This window comes from Pochonia chlamydosporia, chromosome 5, assembly GCF_001653235.2.
Source record: "Pochonia chlamydosporia 170 chromosome 5, whole genome shotgun sequence".
In the NCBI taxonomy this organism is placed as follows: Eukaryota; Fungi; Ascomycota; class Sordariomycetes; order Hypocreales; family Clavicipitaceae; genus Pochonia; species Pochonia chlamydosporia.
The window spans coordinates 3,440,837-3,463,597 of NC_035794.1; the positions used below are offsets into that span (position 1 = coordinate 3,440,837).

The 22,761-nt window shown below is 49.8% G+C and overlaps 9 protein-coding genes across 9 annotated transcripts; 8 read left to right on the forward strand and 1 right to left on the reverse strand.

Annotated features, from left to right (window-relative positions):
- Nucleotides 1-119: 119 nt before the first annotated feature.
- On the forward strand, nt 120-953 carry VFPPC_06343 (C6 transcription factor; the record flags this gene model as incomplete). Its single annotated transcript, XM_018285390.1, has 1 exon — nt 120-953. One exon carries the CDS (start codon nt 120-122, stop codon nt 951-953), a length of 834 nt encoding a protein of 277 aa, XP_018142507.1.
- Nucleotides 954-2,639: 1,686 nt separating this feature from the next.
- VFPPC_16314 (hypothetical protein) lies at nt 2,640-2,981 on the forward strand (the record flags this gene model as incomplete). Its single annotated transcript, XM_018294067.1, has 1 exon — nt 2,640-2,981. The coding sequence occupies one exon, from the start codon at nt 2,640-2,642 to the stop codon at nt 2,979-2,981; it is 342 nt and encodes a 113-aa protein (XP_018142508.1).
- An 857-nt stretch (nt 2,982-3,838) lies between these two features.
- Nucleotides 3,839-5,740, forward strand: VFPPC_06344 (amino-acid permease inda1; the record flags this gene model as incomplete). Its single annotated transcript, XM_018285391.1, has 4 exons — nt 3,839-4,132; nt 4,186-4,243; nt 4,292-5,412; nt 5,483-5,740. 4 exons carry the CDS (start codon nt 3,839-3,841, stop codon nt 5,738-5,740), a joined length of 1,731 nt encoding a protein of 576 aa, XP_018142509.1.
- A 1,328-nt stretch (nt 5,741-7,068) lies between these two features.
- On the forward strand, nt 7,069-11,476 carry VFPPC_17923 (multidrug resistance protein; the record flags this gene model as incomplete). The annotated part of the gene is made up of 11 exons (XM_022429594.1): nt 7,069-7,230; nt 7,284-7,471; nt 7,526-8,182; nt 8,232-8,511; nt 8,560-8,706; nt 8,752-9,505; nt 9,559-9,734; nt 9,784-10,313; nt 10,365-10,480; nt 10,528-10,715; nt 10,769-11,476. The coding sequence occupies 11 exons, from the start codon at nt 7,069-7,071 to the stop codon at nt 11,474-11,476; spliced, it is 3,906 nt and encodes a 1,301-aa protein (XP_022285352.1).
- Nucleotides 11,477-12,943: 1,467 nt separating this feature from the next.
- Nucleotides 12,944-13,838, reverse strand: VFPPC_14018 (dienelactone hydrolase family protein; the record flags this gene model as incomplete). Its single annotated transcript, XM_018291789.1, has 2 exons — nt 12,944-13,759; nt 13,809-13,838. 2 exons carry the CDS (start codon nt 13,836-13,838, stop codon nt 12,944-12,946), a joined length of 846 nt encoding a protein of 281 aa, XP_018142512.1.
- Nucleotides 13,839-14,429: 591 nt separating this feature from the next.
- On the forward strand, nt 14,430-17,029 carry VFPPC_06346 (fungal specific transcription factor; the record flags this gene model as incomplete). Its single annotated transcript, XM_018285393.1, has 3 exons — nt 14,430-15,008; nt 15,059-15,442; nt 15,500-17,029. 3 exons carry the CDS (start codon nt 14,430-14,432, stop codon nt 17,027-17,029), a joined length of 2,493 nt encoding a protein of 830 aa, XP_018142513.1.
- Nucleotides 17,030-17,288: 259 nt separating this feature from the next.
- VFPPC_06347 (hypothetical protein) lies at nt 17,289-17,951 on the forward strand (the record flags this gene model as incomplete). Its single annotated transcript, XM_018285394.1, has 1 exon — nt 17,289-17,951. One exon carries the CDS (start codon nt 17,289-17,291, stop codon nt 17,949-17,951), a length of 663 nt encoding a protein of 220 aa, XP_018142514.1.
- Nucleotides 17,952-19,557: 1,606 nt separating this feature from the next.
- VFPPC_06348 (MFS monocarboxylate transporter) lies at nt 19,558-21,029 on the forward strand (the record flags this gene model as incomplete). Its single annotated transcript, XM_018285395.1, has 3 exons — nt 19,558-19,738; nt 19,793-19,890; nt 19,944-21,029. 3 exons carry the CDS (start codon nt 19,558-19,560, stop codon nt 21,027-21,029), a joined length of 1,365 nt encoding a protein of 454 aa, XP_018142515.1.
- Nucleotides 21,030-21,769: 740 nt separating this feature from the next.
- On the forward strand, nt 21,770-22,552 carry VFPPC_06349 (enoyl-(Acyl carrier protein) reductase domain-containing protein; the record flags this gene model as incomplete). The annotated part of the gene is made up of 1 exon (XM_018285396.1): nt 21,770-22,552. One exon carries the CDS (start codon nt 21,770-21,772, stop codon nt 22,550-22,552), a length of 783 nt encoding a protein of 260 aa, XP_018142516.1.
- Between the last annotated feature and the right edge of the window lie 209 nt (nt 22,553-22,761).

A 22,761-nucleotide genomic window follows, 5' to 3' on the forward strand; every position in this document is an offset into this window, starting at 1 on the left:
ACCACGACCATAACGTCAAACACTCCAGTCTTCAACCGAAAACGTAGATATAAACCACCTATCCTCCCTCAATCCCATCACCAAATATCACCATCCATACATCTCAACTCCATCACACCATGGCCAACAACTACGCCAAGGCCCTCAAGGCCCTGCACGTCCCATCCAAACCCATCGTCTTCGCCAACATCTGGGACATCCCCTCGCTCAACGCCATCAGCACCCTCAACACCCCATCCAGCAAGCTCGTCCAAGGCGTCGCCACCGCATCCTGGGCCATTGCCGCCGCCAACGGCGTGCAGGACGAAGAGCTCACCGCCGAGCAAAACCTCGAAGCCATCAAGCGCATTGCCCCATTCGCCGCCAAAGCAGGTCTACCCATCAGCACCGACCTGCAGGACGGCTATGGCTCTCGCATCGCTGACATCGTCACTCAAGTCGTGAAAGCGGGTGTTGCAGGCGCCAACATTGAGGATTCTATTCCCTCTGCAGGTTTCGGGAAGGGCATCTCGGGCTCGCTCTACAGCGTGGAGGAGCAGGTTCAGAGGCTCAAGACTGCGCTCAAGGCTGCGGCGGACGCTGGGACACCAGACTTTGTGCTCAATGCTCGGTGCGACATATTTTGCTTGGAAAATGATATTGATGATGACACGAGGGTCAAAGAGGCTATTAAGAGGGGGAAGGCGTATCTGGAACTGGGTGCCACGACGGTGTTTTACTGGGGAGGTCCTCGCGGTGGCATGACGAGGCAGCATTTGGAGACATTGGTGAAGGAGTTGGATGGTCGGGTTGCAGTCTTGTTTTCTGCGTATCCGGGTGTTAAGAGTACGACTGAGTTGGCGGAATTGGGTGTGGCAAGAGTGAGTATTGGGCCGGGATTGTTCAGAGTTGCTATGGGGGCTGTGAAGGCGGCTGCTGAGAATATGTTGACGGGAGGGACTTTGGCTCCGTGAATGGGAATACGTACGAAGTTATAAATATGTAGGGTGAAATTGGCACACCTGGAGGTTGAATTGCAACAGACGCATGTGACTACTTGACCTTTCATTTGGAAGCTTCTTCGCGATGTGTGCCGCAGCGTTCGCCCGTATGTCTGCCTTGCTATGATATCAGTGCACGCCGCCGGTCTTCGCTCTTGTAATATTGCTTTTCTTCGAGCATTTTTCTAAAGCCTCCTTCCGATCAAATGTTTAATTGGAGCGGAATCTTGAGCTGCTCACACAAAGCTGCTACGATTTGCACCCGCCCCCAAAATTGCGAAGGAGTCCAGGGTAGCAGCACGGGTGTCCTTTGCCATTGGTGTCTGGTTTGCCTCCTTCGCACTTTCCTCATATTGCCATCTCGAACCTCTTTCCTTGCTAGACTAGCATAATCATGCTCCAAGGATCTGTTTGCTACGGACATCCATCGACATGCCATAATCCTAAGAGCAGCAGATCGTACAAGAACACGCCATTTGTTAGGCTCGTGGCGTGCCCAACTGTCTTCCTGACCAAGACGAAGACCAAATCATGTCTCTCTTTCGGGCGTGGTCCAGTCTGCCCAATGGGGCAACCGGGTTCCAATACTTTCCGAAGCGTCATACTATTGGCAACAGTTGTCAAGTCAATGCCTTACACGAGCAAACATGGCGATTACCCAAGCTGTCAGCTTCACGGACCGCTCCACAAGCTGCTCCAGGATCAGGAGAGAGACGCGGAGTTGTTTCTGGGGGTGGATCGATGGTCAACACACAACCAACCCAAAATGAAGGCTCGCTAGGGGCCTTTGCCGTTAGAAGCCGCTCTCGACTAGGTGATTGTTGAAGATGATTTCCGTTTCAACACTGGGTTGTTGGCCACGCCCTGTGAGCTTCCTGGGGTGGTGGATCACTTCTCCAGCTGAAGAAAATGGGCCTGGGGAGGGCTTTGGGACCGATTGTCACATCGTTCGACCGTTTTATGGGACCACACGTGGTGGACTTACTGGACCATGGTCTGAAGTTATCTGATGTCGATTCATCATCATTTGATGCCGTCTCTTCACAGTCAAACAGCAACATCTTCACGCCTGAATTGAACAACCTTTGAGTGGTGGGTGGCTTGTAATACCGGACCAACAAACCTTACGGCAGCCGGGTCCGGGAATGAAAAACACGGCACCAACTGCCATGACGAACGCCACATTCGTGTTAGCGGGCTCTGTGCCTGCACTTCTTGGACATCACAGTAGGGCAACCAGTTGGATATCGCCTGGGCAACCTTGGTGAAGCTCGTTAGGGTGGCCGCTTCCCTCATGCACGTCCAAGTAATGCTCATGGGTCATCAATGTTCAAAACGCAATATCACTCTACCAGGCCATCACGCTGTCCAGTTTCATACATGACACTTTGCTGTGCTGAGACGTTGTTCCGCCGGACCAGAATCAAGCCACAGTGAGAACAAGGTAAATCCGATGAATGAGAGGCTCGTAAGATGGGTGCCAAGAACTTGGCATGACGGTCCGCGGTGTGCAGAAGTCACACCATGTCAGAAGAGAGGAGACAACGCCCTGGAACCGTGATTTGAAAGCAGCAATTCTCCCCGCCTTGCTCATCGTTCGTGGACATTTCCCAGAGAAATCGTCCCCCGTGAATCCACTCCACTTACCTCTGCCTTACCATGCTCGCATCCCGCGGGTCCATGGTGGTGAAGTTTCCTCCGTGCTTCAAGAAACGGCACACGAATCTGACTCGCCTCGGCGATGGATCGGATTTTGGCATCAACCTTTTCTGCGGAATGGAATCAATCAATCGTTTTGCACCAGATTTCCTTGCCAGCCGTGCTGAGTATCCACTGGGATGGGTACCCGGAGGCTGCCCGGGGCACTGCACCGCAAGCCACCAGAAGCCACAGCATGAGTCTCATGCATTCATCATTCTAGAATGTTTCTGGAGCAGCGGCAGAAATTTGCCTTCTTCCAATGGAATGAGACGTGGTGGTACTAATTGGGCAAACGTCTGATGATGGAAAGACACAGAGAAGGGGCTGCCCTGCTCCTCTCGTGCAAAGGACGAAGGAGGCGGCCATGTAAGTTCCAAGACACCCAGCATCGGCTCTCGAACCCACTTTATGGCCCTAAACCCACAGAAAAAGCTCAGATGGCCTGTTGACCGGACCGACGTTGGAAAATATCACGTCCATTAGCGACTTCTTCAACACAGGCTGAAGCGGGCTGTCGGAGTCCACCAAACTTTCTCCCCAAGATCATCCATTCTGGAACGATTCAGGAATATGCCTTCATCCTTCATCTGACGAGAACCGAACAGAGAATAAGAGGGGGTCCATTTGTAATAATCAAGATGTCTCCTACGCCCTTTGGATTTGTTTACCCAATCACCTCGAGGGGAGGGCCAAAACAAAGTCAAGCTAGAAGACTTCGAGAAGCACCAGTCCAGTTGCGTGTGTCTGTGCACCATCATGGCTGTAAGTGCTCAGCGCTAGCAACCATCAAACATCACCGGAAGGTATTCCGCTCCTCGACTTCGTCTTATTGTTATCGGTTCTAAGCGGCCTGCAGGGTTTCTTGCGTTTTTGTGACTCAAGTTGGACCATCTCCCATACTTGTATCCACACACTCCTTGGATGCCCAGTTTTTAACACATGGGGGTCATCATGGTTCCAATCTCATGCCAGAGTTCCAATTTGGGTATAGGCGGGGACGCATCGTCTTTATAATCTGTGTCTATCCCCATTCTCCGTTTTCTCCAGGTTGCATTATATCTGCAATTTTTATTGTCTAATTTGCGAAGCTTTGGGTATTGTCTTAACTGCCGGCTACAACCTCCTTTGGTTCTGCCCGACATTGAGGACGATCCACCATGTCTGACCAGGACGTGCCTACATCTGTGACAAGCGGCGAGAAGCCTGCCTTTAACTCTGCTGATGCAGACACCAAGGTCGTGGCTGGCCCTCAGTTTGCTGCTACGTTTCAAGAGGAAGACTTCTGGACTAGGAACGGCCTCAATGGCAAGTCGTTTCAAAAACGACACTATGGAAGAGGCATTGTTGAACTAGATCGGGCTATGAAAACCCGCCATTTACACATGATTGCTATTGGCGGTTCCATTGGTGCTGGTTTCTTTGTTGGCTCTGGTGGTGCACTGGCCAAAGGTGTAAGTGGGAATATCTAAACAACCCATTTGGGTGTGACGGCTGACCAGCATAGGGTCCCGCTTCTATTCTGCTCTGCTTCTCTATTGTCGGCTTCATGGTCTTTAACGTTGGTAAGTCTTCCCAATCAACAAACTCTGAACACGGTTAACCAGAGATAGTCTTTGCACTTGGTGAACTGGCTGTCATGTATCCCATCTCTGGTGGCTTTTACACATATGCTACTCGATTCATCGACCCTTCATTTGGTTTTGCAGTTGGTTGGAACTACCTCTTCCTCTGGTCCGTCGTCCTACCTCTCGAACTCACAGTCTGCGGTCTCGTCATAGAGTATTGGGATGATAAAACTAGCGTGGCTGTATGGATTACCATCTTCCTTGTCGCCGTCATCATCATCAACGTCTTTGGCAGCATTGGTTTCGCCGAGGAAGAATTCTGGGCGTCATCTATAAAGCTAATTTCTGTTGTTATCTTCATGATAATATCGCTCGTCCTGGTTCTCGGTGGTGGCCCCAAAGACGGCAGATATAACGAATACTGGGGTGCCAGATATTGGTATGATCCAGGGGCCTTTAGGAACGGTTTCCGAGGCTTCTGTGCTGTTTTTGTTACAGCTGCCTTCTCTTTTACGGGCACTGAACTAGTTGGTCTTGCTGCAGCAGAGACAGCCAACCCGGTCAAATCGGTTCCCGGCGCAATTAAGCAAGTATTTTGGCGAGTTGTGGTGTTTTACGTCTTGGGCTTGTTTTTTATTGGCGTGCTTATTCCGTCTGATGATCCGCGTCTTCTTTCCAGTGCTGCCTACACTGATGTCAAAGCCTCTCCCTGGGTTCTAATTGGGTATTATGCCGGACTCCATGGACTGGATCATTTCATGAATGCCATCATTTTGATCTCGGTGCTCTCTATTGGCGTGTCTGCCGTGTTTGGAGGTTCTCGCACGCTCACAGCCCTTGCTCAGCAGGGATACGCTCCCAAACTGTTCACCTACATTGATAGATCCGGACGACCTTTGCCATCTGTCATTGCTCTCATTTTGACAGGTCCTCTGGCGTACGTCAATCTAAGTGCATCTGGGCCAACCGTTTTTGACTGGCTTCAAGCCATCTCGGGCTTGGCTGTATTGTTCGCGTGGGGTGCCATCTGTCTCTCGCACATCCGCTTCCGATCTGCCTGGAAACATCATGGGCACTCGGTAGAGGAAATCCCATTCCGAGCTGTGTTTGGAGTGTGGGGATCGTGGATTGGATTGATTTTGTGTGTTGTAGTTCTCGCGGCTCAGGTACGGACGGCATACCCCTATCACAGGATCTCACCACTCTGCACATTAACCCTAACTAACCTATCATCAGTTCTTCACGGCCATCGCACCTCCTGGCAAGGACGGTGTTAATAACGCCGAAGGCTTTTTCAAGTCCTATTTGGCATTCCCCATCTTGATTGCATTTTGGGTCGGAGGCTTTGCCTGGAAGCGAACTGGCTGGCTTCGTTTGGATCAGATTGATGTTGACACGGGCAGGCGTGAACTCGACTGGGAGGCGATCCATGCCTACCAAGCTCAGATCAAGAGCTGGCCAACATGGCGCCGGATTTTGCACAAATTCTTTTGAATGTAATTCCGGAATAAAGGTCTCACACTAGTCAGGGCTTTCTATACCATGAGCGAATAAACCTGATGCACTTTGCGTTGGAAATTATCAGATCGGCGCATGGCCGGCCATGCATCGTATTTCGTTTTCAAGATGTCATGTTGTTGTGTTTCGCGCGAATGAGCTGGCAAACAAGGTTAAAGCGCCTCAGCGCCACACTTTATGTTCGGCACCGGGGGGTCACAATCTTACGCCGGTCCGTAGGACTCTGACACAGGCAAATTGGGAACGACATGGGTCCCGGAGACCTGCCGAGACGGACCAAGTCCTACGCCGTGCTGTGTTGTTATTGCGCAAAGTGAGGCAATGTTGATGATAGGATACCAGTAATGCTTGGTGTTGTTCATAACGTAGGAGCGCTGGGCTTGGCGGGCATATCTTAGCCCGTGAGGTGTACGAGGCCTTGATGGACCCGAACACCCTAGCCATAGCGGTGGAAACGGTACACGGTTCAATCTTTGAAGCATCATGTTCATATTTGGCGCATTCTTACTCCGTGCAAACCAGCGGAGTTGTCATTTTCCCAGATTTTCTTCCGCAGCACATCAGTACAATATGAGCCTGAGAAGCGGACACGGCGGGATAGCGACTAAGGAGCGAAATGATGCATTGCACCGAAACAAATGAAAATTTCCCGCGGTTGGCGACCGAATCTTCCTATCTTTTATCAATCCAACTTGACGAGTTGAATACAGAGTATGAAATGTGATTGATTTCGTGCTTCATTGTTCATATTTCGGGCGGCCGGCCAATCGGACGCCGCGGAAAGCGACTAGGGTCCATTAATAAACCCGCGCCTCACTTTGAGTCATTGGCTGTGATGATTTTGCTTGGATGGCTCAACTCTCTGTCAACTCACCATCACATCGCTGCCGAATGTTTACGCAACGACGTTTACTTACGGTAGGTGGCTGCGTCTATTTGGTGGGTCTGGCCATTGAAACCTTTTTGAGTCAGTCCAGTCACCCTCAAATCATCACAGCGCCGTTATTCTTGGCACTTGGCAGATGTGCCTTATGGACCAGGTCTGCGACGCCAAGAAACTAGACGTTCAATGTTGCGAGAAGACCGTGAATTACCATTATTATAAAACCACGTTTGGCACCCGGTCCCGTCTCGACATGATTTGGTTCCTCAACTCTTGCTTCTGTCTTCAACTGCCACAAACTTCTGCGGGCTGAAGTTTCTGTCTGGCGCCATTTCCAACGACCAGCGCATCATCGAAGGGCTCCTGCTTCACGGTTTGGGATTACAACATCGGCGGTGGCTTTTCAGCCTACGCGGCCAGTATGGCTGACACTATTGACATGAGGCCCGTCACGGGTCAGACTGCAATACCGCTTAATACAAGCTCGGAGAAGACAGTGCTTGCTGATGTGGATGATGAAAAGACCGACAAAAAAGATGCCAAGGATACCGAAGAGGATAAGGAGGATCATGGCGGATACATGGTAAGCATCGCATCACGGCATAACGGGTACATACGACTAACAGGCCATGATAGAGAATCTTTTCATATGCCAAGACGACCGAACATGTCATCCTTGGCATATCTATCATCGCTGCCATTGCATCTGGGGCGGGCATCGCCCTCCAAAACTTGATATTTGGCCGCTTCGTTACCCTCTTGACCGACTTTGCATCCGGCAAGTCCACTGGCGCAGATATGCGCAGTGAATCTTCTACCCTGGCGTGCGTTTCTCTGCAGTTCTACGCCAAAGTACTCGTCTAACATGGTCGAACTAGGCTATATTTCGTTTATATCGGCATAGCGCGATTCTTCCTCAGCTACACCTACTGCTCCCTTCTAACATACAACGCGTACCGCATCGTCCGAAATATTCGCCATGCGTACCTCAAAGCCGCACTTAGTCAAGAAATTGCCTTTTTCGATCTCGGCACTGGCGGTTCCATCTCAACTCAGGCCACCACAAACGGCAAACTGATCCAAGGTGGTATTTCAGAGAAGCTTGGCTTGACGTTCCAGGGGCTATCGGCCTTTGTGACTGCCTTCATCATTGCCTTTATCACAAATTGGAAGCTTACTCTTATTACGTTATGCATTGCCCCGGCCACAATCGTTGTCATGGCCGTGACTGGCATCATTGAGGCTGGTCTTGAAACCAAGATCCTGGACATCTATGCGCAGGCTAACTCTTTTGCTGAGGGTGTGCTGGCTAGTGCGCGTACTGTGCATGCGTTTGAGATGCGATCTCGCTTGGTGAAGAAGTTTGATGAGTATCTTGTAGATGCACATGATGTGGGCAAGAAAATCTCTCCCCTTTTCGGAATCTTGTTCTCTTCTGAGTATTGCATCATTTATCTTGGGTTTGGGCTTGCCTTTTGGCAGGGAATCCATATGCTTGGCAGGGGAGAGGTAAAAACTAGTGGTGAAATCTTCACGTGAGTTTAGTATTGTGTACTCGTCGAAGCAAAGAGCTAATGTTATTAGTGTGCTTTTGTCTGTCGTCATTGCAGCCATCAGCCTGACTTCGTTGGCACCCTATTCCATTGAGTTTACACGAGCTGCCTCTGGAGCTGTGAAGCTCTTCACACTTATCGACCGACAATCCGCGATCGATCCCTTCGACGAGTCTGGCGAGCGACCAACTGAAGTGGTTGGGCACATTGAACTGGAGAATATCACCTTTGCATATCCGTCGCGGCCGGGGGTCAATGTGCTTGATGACTTCACCCTTGACATTCCTGCTGGGAAGGTTACGGCTCTTGTGGTATGTGTTGCCTTGATGCAATGCTGAAGTGTTCTAACACTTGTGTAGGGACAAAGTGGTTCTGGAAAGAGTACGATTATAGGTCTCTTAGAGAGATGGTACGACTCGGCTTTGGGTAACATCAAACTTGATGGCCGGCGCATTCACGACCTCAACATTAACTGGTTGCGCAAGAACGTGCGCCTCGTGCAACAGGTTAGTATTGTACGTCCCAGATCGGATGTGTTCTAACAGCGACAGGAACCCGTTTTGTTCCAAGGCTCTGTTTTTGACAACATAGCACATGGTCTCGCTGGCACGGAATGGGAAAATGCGGACAGACAGGTTCGCCTTGAGAAAATTACGACCGCCGCGCAGATTGCATTTGCGCACGACTTCATTTCTGAGCTTCCAGAAGGTTATGATACTGACATTGGCCAACGTGGTGGATTGCTTTCTGGCGGTCAAAAGCAACGAATTGCTATTGCGCGAAGCATTGTTTCGGAGCCCAAAATCCTCCTACTCGACGAAGCGACCAGTGCGTTGGACCCCCATGCTGAAGGTGTTGTCCAACAGGCCCTAGATCGAGCATCTCAAGGCCGAACGACTATTGTGATAGCCCACAAGCTTGCCACTATTCGCAAGGCCGACAACATTGTGGTCATGAAGGCGGGACGTATTGTTGAGCAGGGCACGCACGAATCACTTTTGAGGGACGATGGGGCTTACGCTCTGTTGGTTAGGATTCAGCAATTGACTGTCAACCCATCTGATGCAGATTCAGAGAGCGACGAAGTCGATGATATTGAAGTAAGCGGAGATCCCGCAGACTTGACAAAGACGGTCAGCAAAATAGCAACCCGCGACCGATCCCGAATGGAGGTACAGAAGGGTCGTGACGACTACGAGAAACATAAGCACCTTGGATTTGTTGCAGTAATTATTCGTTTGATCAAAGAATCTCCTGAGCTGAGGTGGACATATTTGCTCGTGCTTGTTGGTTGTCTGGGAGCCAGTAAGTAACTCTTCTCGGTCACGAACTATTCACGTTTAACTAAACACTCGCAGCTGCTGCGTTCCCGGGCCAGGCTCTTCTTCTCGCCAATGTCTCAAACGTTTTTACTTTAACTGGCGCAGCCATGATTGACAAGGGCAACTTTTACGCTGCCATGTTTATTGTACTGGCCGTTGGCTGCTTCATCTCCTATTTCATACTCGGGTACACCACCAATATTGTCGCTCAGGTATGTTCTCTCAAACTCACAGTCCCTTCCAGTTGACTGATAACTCTAGACGCTATCTCATACGTTTCGGAGGCAAAGCTTTGACAACATGCTTCGACAAGACCTCCAATTTTTTGACCGCCCAGAAAACAACACCGGCGCTCTGGCAAGCCGCGTCGACTCCAACCCCCAAGCTATTCTCGAGCTGATGGGCTTCAACGTTGGCCTCATTCTCATTGCTGTGCTGAATGTTGTGGCTTGCAGCGTCCTTGGTATTGCATACAGCTGGAAGTTAGGTCTCGTGGTCGTTCTGGCTGGCCTTCCGCCGTTCATCGGCTCCGGCTGGTTCAAGATTCGCTTCGACGCAAGGTTGGATCGCAATATTTCGGCGCGGGGTTACAACAGCGCGGCCATTGCATCGGAAGCAGTGACTGCTATTCGGACTGTTTCTTCACTAGCGATTGAGCAATCTGTTCTGGACAAATACTTGAATGAGCTGGAGCATGCAGTTAGCGGATCTGTCAAGCCATTATTCAGCATGATGATTTGGTTTGCTTTGACGCAGTCAATGGAGTACTGGTTCATGGCGCTAGGATTTTGGTAAGCGCACCCGCAAACGTATCTTGAAGGAACGACGGCTAATTGTGCCAGGTACGGATGCCGACTTGTGTCGTTTGGAGAAATCACCATGTTTGACTTCTTTGTTACGTTTATGGGCGTGTTTTTCTCTGGGCAAGCTACTGCAATGCTGTTCCAATTCTCGACCAGTAAGCTGTCAAAATTCCATCGATGATGTGATACTTACAGAATATAGGTATGACGAAGGGTAAAAACGCGGCCAACTACATCTTCTGGTTGCAAGAACTGCAGCCTGTCGTCCAAGAGACGCCGGAAAATAAGGATAAGAAACCCAAGTCTGGCGGCCCAATTGTTCTAGACCACGTCCGCTTTTCGTATCCTCTTCGACCGGACGCGCAAGTCTTGCGAGGCGTTGATCTCGAGGTAAATATCTCTTGATGGTTACCGATTATGAGTGTCACACTGACAGTTTGTAGATCAAAAAGGGTCAGTTTGCCGCGTTTGTAGGTGCATCAGGCTGCGGTAAATCCACCATGATAGCCATGCTTGAGCGATTCTACGATCCATCAACCGGGAGCATTCTCATCGACGGCGACGACTTGACGAGCCTAAATCCCCGTCTGTACAGAAGCATAGTATCCCTCGTGCAGCAAGAACCGACGCTCTTCCAAGGAACCATCCGCGAAAATATCGCCCTCGGCATCGACGACCCGTCCTCCGCAAGCTACTCATCCAAGTCCTCTACAACAGTCAATACCACCGTCGCGGATGCAGAAATCGAAGCAGCTCTCCGTGCAGCCAACGCTTGGGATTTCGTGTCATCTCTCCCGGATGGTCTGTCTACCGCGGCAGGCTCCAATGGAACGCAACTGTCAGGAGGTCAGCGACAACGTATCGCCATTGCACGATCGCTCATTCGCAATCCGCAGGTGTTGTTGCTGGATGAAGCGACCAGTGCTCTGGACACTGAAAGCGAAAAGATTGTTCAGAGTGCGTTAGCTGAAGCCGCTAAAAAAGGTGACCGAATTACAATTGCTGTGGCGCATCGCCTGTCGACAATCAAGGACGCTGATGTGATTTGTGTGTTTTACGGAGGCAGGATTGTGGAAATGGGGTCGCACGCGGAGTTGATTGCCTTGGGGGGGATGTATACGAAGATGTGTGAGGCGCAGAGCCTCGATTGAGTGTCTGGTGCTATATTATTTTAGTTTGTATTAATAGTCTAATAAACTCTCCTTCGGCACGGGAACTATGGCCTCATCACAAGTGCCACGTCTTCAGATGTTCATGTATAGCATGGTGCAAGGCAAGCGAAGAAGTGGCAACATGCATGACATCGGCACAGCTTACATCCCGTCTGGTGGGGACACGTCGGTGATAAGATGATTGAATCGGTCGGCCGTATTGATTTCTGGTAGTGATTGGCGTTGTGTGAGGTAGAATGCCTTGCCAAGGCTTTGTCTGTTGGTTCGGACTGCTTACGTCACATGTTGATTGCATGTATGATTTTATATATAATTTCGCTTTATTATCCTTTATAAGTTCAATTTTCAAGTTCATTTCAACCGAAAAGATGCCCGTAATAGATCAGCAGCCCGTGTCAGTTGTAATGGAGCCACGTAGTGGTGGTTTTACACAGCCAGTAAGTATTCTGAATACGTCAAAGTCTACCCAGAATCTTGTGCTGTATTTGCACCTCGTAAATTCCCACAGATTCTTGGCCTGTAAGCTGCATCATAAAATTTGTCAGGAATTAACGTATGTTTAGAAGCCGACACAGCCCATGAGCACTGACAGCATGCATCTACGAGGAGGATCAAGCGAGGTACGATACTGTGTGGTTTGGAGGATCTTATATTGACAGTTTTGCAGGCTCAGCAGAAATGTAATACTTGCTGCACTAATTTTTTGAGTAGTGTGACTTGTGTGTGAATCGGGAAGTATATGAGAAGGGTGATAGGGCAGGGGACGCGAACTGTGGTAGACCTGTCTGGATTTGCGGCGGTTACGGAGTCTTATGAACTTTCTGGTGGGATGGGAGGGCAAAATTGGAAGGGAGTGGGTGCAGGAGCTTTTATACTACCCATTATGGTGCTGTTGAAATCGACTCGGTGGTAGCTGAACATGCTGTGGCAATGGGGATTGGCGGTGTGAATTGCATCATTATCATGTCGTCATATTGTCATATATGAGTGTTGCTTTGATACTAAGCAGAGTGCATTGAGGAATGGAAGGCGTTCTGAGTGCTCAACGGCGTTGATCACTTTGATGTGTTGATGATTCGTGTGAAGTTGATGCCGGTGAGGGCGACCATGGAACTGGCCACCTAGGTAGCTGAAATACGTATTTTTATTGAGTCATTAAGCTTACGGGCGCCTGGGATTTTCTTGATCTAATACATGATCGTATTGACATTGGTGTTTTATGAATGTAGTGCTTCAGTAGGTCACGAAAACCCAGGGCTCATGCTACTTTGGGTCTTTCTCTGCCTCCTTGAATATCCGTTTGAGTCAAACGCTGCCTAGGAGGCAAAGAGATCAAACTATTTCTTCGAAAAATAAAGTTGAGTGGTATATTATTAGATTCATATCGCGATTATCCTTCTCGTGTGTATAGTCCAAGCCAAAAAATAAACCATGAAAGTAGGGAGGCTATAAAAACTTTCCAAACCAATCCAACACCTGCGTCACCGAATCCTCCAACGCCTTCCTCTCCTTTGGATCATCCGGATTTCCTCTCACCGCGAATCCATGCCTCCCCGGCTCATACAACCTATTCTCCAGCTCTGGCATTTCCCTTCCGGTCTTCCTCTCAGCGTCATGAATCGCCTCCACCTTACCCTTCTGCTCAATCTTCACACCAACGTCCTCCAGACCCCAGCCAATACTGACCGGTACAACTGGCTTTGCAACGTCATCCGGAAATGCCAAGTTGCTGGGATGCAATGCAACCACCGCATCCACAAGAGGCTTCTTCGTTCCCCCAATCTCAATCATGTTCTCTTCCCTTGCGGCGCGAATAGCATACCTCCCTCCCCAGCAGAAGCCAACCATGCCAACTTTAGTATGGGGATTCTCGCGACGCAGCGCCTCTAGAAAATCCATGCATGTTTTGTTTGTAGGACCGTCTTTATGTCTCGTCAACCACATCATGAACGAGGGTGCAGAGGCCAGCATGCCGCCGTACTTGGAAAACGTGGACAGCTTGGAAGGGTCGACGGGGATGAGAATATCAGCGGCTTTCAGAGGGACTGGGTCGCCCTCGAAGAAGTCGGGTAGGTAGACTAGGTAGTCACCGGATTTGGCGTATGCATCCGCGATGAGGCGGTTGTTTGGGAGGGGGAGGCCGAAAATATCAGAGTACATGACTATGATGGCTTTGGGGTTGGTGCGATTGCCGATGACATAGGTGTTGAGGTTGTGGATGAGTTCTTCTTTGCCTTGGGGTTGGCCTTTGTGGATTGTGCCCTGAGATGGGTTAGAGTGAGATGGTTTGTTGTGGATGGTGAGGTCTTACTTTGATGCATTCATGACAAGGAGGATCCATTTTGGTGGTGGAGTGGTCAAGACTGAATGTTGAATGATGATGCCTTCGAAGGGGTGGGATGGGATGATGTTTGGAGGTACGTTGATATGGATAGATGTAGTGAGATGATGAGATATATAGTTGATGTGGACTGAGCTGTCGAATTATTCCTTTGATTGCTCAAGATGATGCTTGTGGCTTTTATAACCCAACTAGATCCATGTCTCCATCTCGGCCGCTTCTCGCCCACGGCTCGGCCAGATTCGTGTGGAGTCAAGTCAGTGAGATGCTCGTTCCAGATCGATTTGTGGCTTTGCACTGGGCTGCATTGAGTCACTAGTCGGCCATGACCTGCGTAGGCATGGACGTTGCCGTAAGCACTTATCAAGTCGGGACAAGTCTGGTCGGTGTGAGGTGCAAGCCGCCCCATCAGCCTGCGCGTGCGACATTTCGCCTGAAGCCTCGAACTTGCATCAGAAGCGAATGTCGTGATGCTCCTTATCATCGTGCTCAATTACAATCAACGCGGAGCAACACTCCGATAAACCCACGGGCAATGCGATGCCAAGAAAATGATAATCCGCATTGCTAACCCTCATAAACCGCCAAAACATGTCATCCTCCAGCACGAGTAATTGGGGCATCTCAGCATCCCGGGCCACATCGGCCACGTCGCCCGAGAAAAGCGCGAGCTCCCATGTCTCACCGGCCTCACAGGCACCACCACCGCCGAGCACGGCGCCGACCCAGAGAAAGCTACGGAGCTGTGTGACATGTCGCACGAGAAAAGTCCGGTGTGATAAGACCTCACCGTGCTCCAACTGTCGCCGCGCCAATATCCCGTGCGTTGTGCCGTCTACGGAGAAGCTGCCGCGATGGGCGCGTCGCCTGGAGAGAGCTACTACCCGCGCCGAAAGTGATGATCCAGCTACTGGCCAAGTGTTTAATCGACTGAAAAGTCTCGAGGGTCTTGTGCGGGAGCTTAGCGGACAGTTGGAGAGGGTGCAGGCTGGAGGTGCTTCGTCCGCTGTTGTACCGAAAGATGTTGAGCCGCGAGAAGTTCGTGCTGGACCTGATGAATCGTCTGCGAACTTGTCGACAGCGCAGAAACAGTTTGGGAGGTTAGTTATTGGGGATGCAGGGCAGAGTCGATATGTTGACAGTGGGTTCTGGTCACGGATCAACGACGAGGTATGCTGTTTTGTGTATTGTCTTCTTTCGTGTTGCTGATTAGTTGGTAGCTCAACGGCCTTAAAATGGACACTGAAGTCCTGCACGATGACTATGAATCGTCAGAGGATGAAGACATGACAAGTAAAGACACACCGTCGACGCAGGAACTCGATCGCGATCCGGCGGAGCGAAATGCCTTCATGTTTGGGCATAACCTTGACTCGAGAGCAGTTGACCTTCGCCGCTTGCATCCTCTCCCCTCTCAACTTCCCTTCATACTAAACATTTTTCACACAAGCATCAACTCTATGGGCCAAGTTGTTCACATGCCGACCCTCAACAAGATGATCCGAGACCTCCCATCTGGTGATCTATCGGCGTTGTCACCTCCTGACGAAGCCCTAATGTTTGCAATCTATTACTCTTCTATAACTTCCATGGAGGATGAGGACGTAAGAACTCCCCTTACTTCACAGACCGTTCGTCTCAGTTAACTCAAACACACCTAGGTCACCATCTCGTTTGGATCTTCCAAGTCAGACCTCATGCTCAAATATCGCCACGGGCTGGAGCTCGCCCTCGCCAAAGCCGACTTCCTCAACACCTCTGACATTGCCATAGTCCAAGCCCTCGTCATTTCTCTCATGCTTGTCCGCCGCCACGACAGTCCTAGGTATGTATGGATGATGACCGGGCTCCTCATCCGAATGGCTCAAGCGCTGGGTCTGCATCGTGACGGCAGCAATTTCGCACACTTGACTCCATTCGAGGTGGAAACAAGGCGCAGGCTCTGGTGGATTGTATGCGTGATGGATTTGCGATCCTCGGAAGACCAAGGCATGGATCTTACCATTGCAGACGGAAGCTTTGACACCAAATTTCCACTCAGCATCAATGACGACGACCTACACCCGGATACCAAGGACATGCCCGAAGAACGAGAAGGACTTACAGACATGACAGTGCCGCTGGTCTGGTACAACCACTGCCATGCGATGCGACAGATGTACGTCATGTTAACTGGCAAATCTGGCCCGCAGACTCTTGAAAAGCAAAGTCGCCTTCTTGACGAAATCTACGGTAAATTGGAGGAGCGATATCTCAAATACTCTAACCCAGACGGCAACGCACAGTACTTGATGTTTATAGGCGTCACCAGGATTGTCGTTTCGAAAATGACCCTCGTCATTTATCTGCCCGAGCTCTTTTCCTCTCCCACGGAGCGCTTCTCTGATGAAGTTCACACTAAACTACTCGTCGCTGCCATTGAGATTGCAGAATTCAACCACATGCTCAACGGGTCGAAGGCGTGTCAGCCTTGGCGATGGATTTTCCAGACATACACGCACTGGCATGCCATTGTGTATCTCTTGCTTACGGCTGCGCAAAAACCATGGTCGCCTACCGTGGAAAGAGGATGGACCGCCTTGCATAGTAAATGGCTGATTCCGGCCCGCAGAAGCAAAGATTGGAACCTGCGTACCTGGGTGCCGTTGCGGAAGCTCATGGCCAAGGCGAAGCAGCATCGGGGAGCGGAGATAGAGCGATTACGGGGCGATCACCAAGCTGCGAGGGCGCTGGAAGAGAAAGATCGAGGGTTTCCTCAGCCGGTTAGCTCGGGTGTTTTCCAGGGCCAGGGGGATGTAGCTGAGATGTTTCGCGTGCAGTGGCGACAACTTGTTGGTCTGCAGGCGGGTTATGGTGCAAACTTGACGTCTGAAGAGGTAGCTGCTTCAGATACGGGGGGTTCCGGGGCTGTATTTGGGTCTGAAGGGAATGTCAAGTCTGGTATTACTTCGCATGGGATGGGCAGAAACCTTGGTCAGGGTAAGGGCTTGAACTACGACATGGACAGCTTTGCTCCGATGTCTGGAGAGTCATCCGGCCAGCCTTTCGATCAGGACTTTTCTTCCTGGCAGTGGGAAGAGTCGGGTATATTGGGAAACTTTCCAACTGGTGTGGATATGGAGGGCGTGGATTTTGATGTGGAATTGGATGGGACGATGGACTGGAATAAATGGCTACAAGATGTGCAGTAAGGGAATTGTTGCTTAGCGAGTAATAAAGTTTGACTAGTATGACGTCTTTTATTGAAAACATTAGAAATTACCACAAAGGTTGTTAAGTGTTATGAAAACTCGCATGTGCAATGTGGCCACTTGGGAGGGCATCGTATGAGCTTCAATACAGCTGCCTCGTAGGCAGCATAACTCATAACTTCCCCGCAAACCTCTCACGATCGTGTCCCAATCTCTCACCTCATTTTAAATAATCAACTTTGGAGTAACAAATATCAAAATGGAACGCGCGACAAAGGGCCTAGCAATCTACATCCCCTCAAAAACCTACCGCCCCGGCGACACCATAACTGGCCACGCCTACCGCCAAGTCCCCGTCCTCGTCGGCGAAAACAACGTCACCGTAACGATCTCCCTCATCGGCTGCTCTCACACAACCGTCACAGAATGGAGCGATCACACAGGTGAAAGCCAATGGACCTTCTCATCCATCACTCGCTTTCTCGACCCCAAAGACACGAGCCTCACATTGCACACGGGTCCGCTCCATGTTCCCCGGAAGGTCGCCGGGCTGGCTCCCGATCCGGTCCAGTCTCAGGACCCGATGACAATCGACGGCATAAGCTGGCCGTTTGAGATTACTGTGCCTTTGCGAACCGCTTCTAAGCAGGTTCACATGAGTGAGTGCCGCGGCGGAGATGTGTTGGACGAGGTGCCGCGGAAGGTGAAGGAATGTGTTTCTAGGGGGGAGGTGGGTGAGGTGAAGGCGGGGAGTGAGTTGCCAGGTAGTTACTTTGGGGGGAAGAATGAATTTTCGCCGTTTAGTTTTGTAGAGGGGAGTGTTCATTACTTTTTGGAGGCAAGGCTTGTTTCTGAGGGTGCGAATAATAGGCCGCTTGCTAGTGCGCCGATTACGATTGTTAATGGAGAGGCGGCGAGGTAGATTGGTATCTTAGTGACTGATGGAAGATATGGGGATATGGGTGATGTAATCGGTTGTTATACTTGAGGCTGTGAGATTCAATCTTTGGCATTGATGTTGCGAGCAGGAGCATTGCCCCCTGAAATCTTGATGACTACGTCAGTTGAACATGATGTGCAAGCTGATGGACCCCGAAAGCAATTCTCTAATGTCCAATGTGCCATAGATCGCCAATTGGAATTATCAATGCATCGAAAGACCGACCTGTTGATCATCCTGATGATCTGCACCTGGGAGTGACGGCATTTGACCTCATTGGAAGCCTCAGGCGCCCAGGAACCATCAGCTTCAAGTCTCAAGAATTGTCTGTGACACTCACGAACCTTATCGACCGTTCGATGTGACGCTCTGCCTCCGTCCCAGCCTCTCTCTGGAATTTAGCAGACACACCACCGTTGCCTGCTGAGGCTACGGGGAGAACTGACCGTCTGGCAATGATGGCGTGGCAGCACAACAGATCTTCAAACTTCGAAAGGAGGCAATGGCCGGTAATTGGCCCTTTAGTCTTCTGTGATTTGTGATTTGCAGTATTTTGATACATCTTGTAACAAAGCCTGTTATTTTCACTCTAACCTGATCTCATCATCGGATTAACAAGTCGTCAGAGCCGGCACAACATGCCATACGTAGGTTGACCTATTACATAAATCACGGCCAACATCTCATCGACCAACTGGAAGCTGCCCGACTCTGCGCGGGGGCATCACAGTCTTATAAGTTTAACGTAATGAGAGGCGGGCAAATTCCTATGTGAGACAGTGTCTCATCTCATTTGTGGATGACCTGCCAAGATCTCTTCCAGTACAGCTTGAAATTTCCGGGATGAGACATCAGTTGCCGCTAGCTTGTCTATAAGGAATGGTGTTGAAAATTCCTAGTCGGGAAGCTTCTCCCTTTGCTTCGGATTGAACCACCTCGGGATGTTCGGATGGCGGTAGCTGGACTGATTATGCAATGACGATATTGCGTTGTGAAGTGATGGATATGCTGTTTTGTATTTCAATTCGCTCACTAGGCATGAGCGTACTGAAACTGCCAAAGAATTGTGCCTTGATCTGCTCATTGAGAGGTTATGTATGTACCAACACAGGACTGTAGCTGTTGAACAACACCTCAGGACTGACCTACACCTCTTGGCCACACCAACAAGATCGACAGTTGTTTCATATGACAAACCTGTTCGTCGCAATTAGAGACAACTCATCTGAAGCTCTTGTGGGCCATCTCCTCCAGAGCCAACTACCTCACCAACACCTTGGAGCTACCGTCACGGGATTAACACCCGTCAGAGCTTCTCATTCCAGCACAAGTGATTGCTATCACAGTACACCTTGGCGATATGGGGCGGCTATCATGTCTCTCGTTCGTCGTCATTCCTGTGTTGACGACGAATTTACCAGCCTTCAGGGCCAGTAGTCGGGCGCTTAATAAAAGTAAAGCCAATGGCGCTATTAATACTTTTGGAAACTCCTACCTTGTTACAACCCTGGTCTTATTATTTCGGCCCGACCTGGCCTTGTTCGACCTGGTGTATCTATTCATATCTAATATATGATACCATTTCAACATGGGCTCGCCGCCATCGTTTACCGACGAGGAGGATAAAGATGACATTTCGTTGTCGTTCTCGGACGAGGAGAAGGATGAGTTGTGGAGAGAGAAGAACCCGTTTATGCGGCCGGTGGATCGGGGGTTCCATGCTTGGATGTTCTTGATTGCTTCTTTTATGGTTGAGGGTTTGGCATTAGGTGAGTGACGAGACAGATGTTGCAAGGAGTTGCAAAATGCTAATGTATATGAAGGTTTCCCTGGTGCATATGGAGTCTTTCAGGAATATTACAGCACGCATGAGCCGTTCAAGGGTGAGAATGGCCTTCCTGCCGTCGCCACTTGTGCTATGGTAAGTCCCCTAAGACAATTCCAGACCCTTTCGTGATTCTAACCATTGTGTAGGGCATCATGTACCTGGGTATGCCAATTACCATGGGCATTCAACGACTTTACCCACGATTCAGTGCCTGGTCGCCCCTTATTGGCGTCCTTGTTATGTGCGTTTCGCTCATTGCAGCCTCTTTCGCAACAATAGTCCCTCATATAATTGCAACACAAGGCGTATTATTCGCCATTGGCAGCTCTCTGTCATATTGTCCCTGTATCGCCTACCTCAACGAATGGTTCGACAAACGCAAGGGGATGGCATACGGCATCATGTGGGCTGGAACTGGACTCTCGGGTTCCGTCCTCCCATTTCTTCTGGAATACCTGCTGACGAAATTCGGATTCCAAATAACTCTTCGAATCTGCGCCGCAGGAATTCTGGTTCTCACGCTACCATTGGTATACTTTATCAAGCCTCGTATTCCGCCTCAATTACCGAAAAAGTACATCAACCCGTTTAATTTCCGATTCGCCCTCAGCCAGACGTTCGTTCTACATCAACTGGCAAACATTGTTCAGGCACTGGGTTTCTTCCTCCCAAGCATTTACTTGCCGACGTATGCTCGGTCGGTACTCGGCTCCGGAGAGTTCCCGGCTGCAGCTACAATATTATTGCTTAACCTCTCATCGACAGTTGGATGTCCGAGCATGGGCTGGCTTTCTGACAACCTCCATGTCGCTACTTGCCTATTCATTGCGACATTTGGTGCTGCTTTGGCAACATTTCTGCTTTGGGGCCTCACAACCTCGTTGCCACTGTTGCTTGTATACTGTGGCTTCTATGGGCTGTTTGCGGGATCGTACACGTCTGCATGGACCGGGCTGATGCGACAAGTCACTACTGATAAGACCATCTCTGCGAGATATCGGTGTGATGATATTGATCCTGTAATGGTGCTTGCAGTTCTTGCTGCGGGCAGAGGAATTGGAAGTGTCTTGTCCGGGCCACTAAGTCAGGCTCTAGTAAACGGAATGCCGTGGCAGGACGAGGCATTTGCTGCTTATGGCTCGGGATATGGGCCGCTGATACTGTTCACTGGTATCACGGCTACCTTGACTGGCATAGTGCTGCCATGGAAGTATATTGGGTGGATTCGCTAAGACAGATGGGCTGTGCAATAAAGGAATATTGGAGTAGTGCGTTGCAAGACTCCTCGGACATGGTGGTGCTTGGGAATGGACAAAATATATACGGGCATGTGGTATTTACAGAAGATTAATTAGCAAATAGCAAGTGAGGCAATGTGTGAACTTGACATCACACTTGGTCGAACGACTAAATATACGTTTACAGTTACTTACCTTTGATGACCTGGAGACACATAATTTGATGGCTAAAATGTTACCCCATATCTTGGGCATGGCCATCCGCTCCGTCAGATTCGACCCTCAAGACGGAATGCTTAGGCAAGACCATGCGGATGAGACGCGGGATCAACGTTGTTTCTGCTGTGCAAAAACGTAACAATCAAGACCTTCTACATCATCTTGCCGTTATTAACTACTACGGGTTCCCGACGCCACTCACATTTAGTTATGTGGGGGAACATTTGAAGACTGATGAAGGCTTGACCTGTCCCCCACGTTGCTTCGTTTCATTGCCACATCCCAAGCAACATTCAGTCTATCCGGTATCGGATAAATACGAAGTGTACGCTACCAATGCCTTAAGCTGGGCTTACTTAAGTACGAATTCAAGTAGCATTTGGGTATATATTGGGCTCCTCAAAGTAGACCAGTTATTTGGACAATGTCGATTACCCCACCTCAACGTTGATGCCCGTAGAAGCCACCATTTACTGTTCGAAGCACAATCCGCACCCTAATACAAGTTTAAAATAATGTCACAAAATTCACCTCTCAACCTCGACCTCGAGGGAAAACGCGTCGTCATTACCGGCGCAGGTGGAGGCGTGGGCCAACATTTAGTATCATCCTTCCACAACGCTGGCTCAAAAGTCATTGCGTGCGATCGTGATGCTGCTTTATTAAACGCTTTACCTCAAGAGTCACTCCACGAACATCATGTATTCGAACTATCTGACTCCGAGGCCGTGAAAGCTGCTGCCAAAGACATCGGCTCAGCCGATATTCTCGTCAATAATGCCGGGTTCACCAAAGCAGAGAATGTTTCTCAAATGGACGACTTGGCGGTTAGAAGTGAAATAGATGGCAATCTAGTAGGAAGCATGAATCTCACACGGGCGTTATTACCAAGCATGGTGTCACAAGGGAACGGGATAATAGTAAATGTTGCTTCCGTCAACGCATCGCTTCACTTCGGTAACCCTATTTATTCGGCTGCAAAGGCGGGTCTTCTGGCATTTACGCGAGCTGTTGCGGTTGAATACGGTGCTAAAGGAATCAGGGCCAATGCTGTCTGCCCGGGCTCTATGCTGACGAATGCATGGCAAGCGCGGATTGACTCGAATCCAGGGTTGGTTGAGGAGTTGGTCAAATATTACCCCTCTGGGAGGCTAGTTATGCCCCAAGAACTGGCGAATACGGTCTTGTTCTTGGCTTCGCCTTTGAGTAGTGGTATTTCTGGGGTTGATATCGCTGTTGATGGAGGCTTGACAGCTGGGAATATGAGACTGGTGAGGGATATAATAGGACTCGAATAAGTTATACACGTCACGGACGCGTGTAATTAGACTCACGCTGACGTCATGGCAGAATCAGTTGATAGAATACGCAGATCCATGTTTAGTATATTCAATCGTGTATATGTACTGTTGTTGGTCCTCCAACGATTCATATGGTAGTATGTATAGTCAGAAAGCAAAATATTTAACGAGTGAGCGTTATAAAACCTTCTTTAAATCCTCTTTTT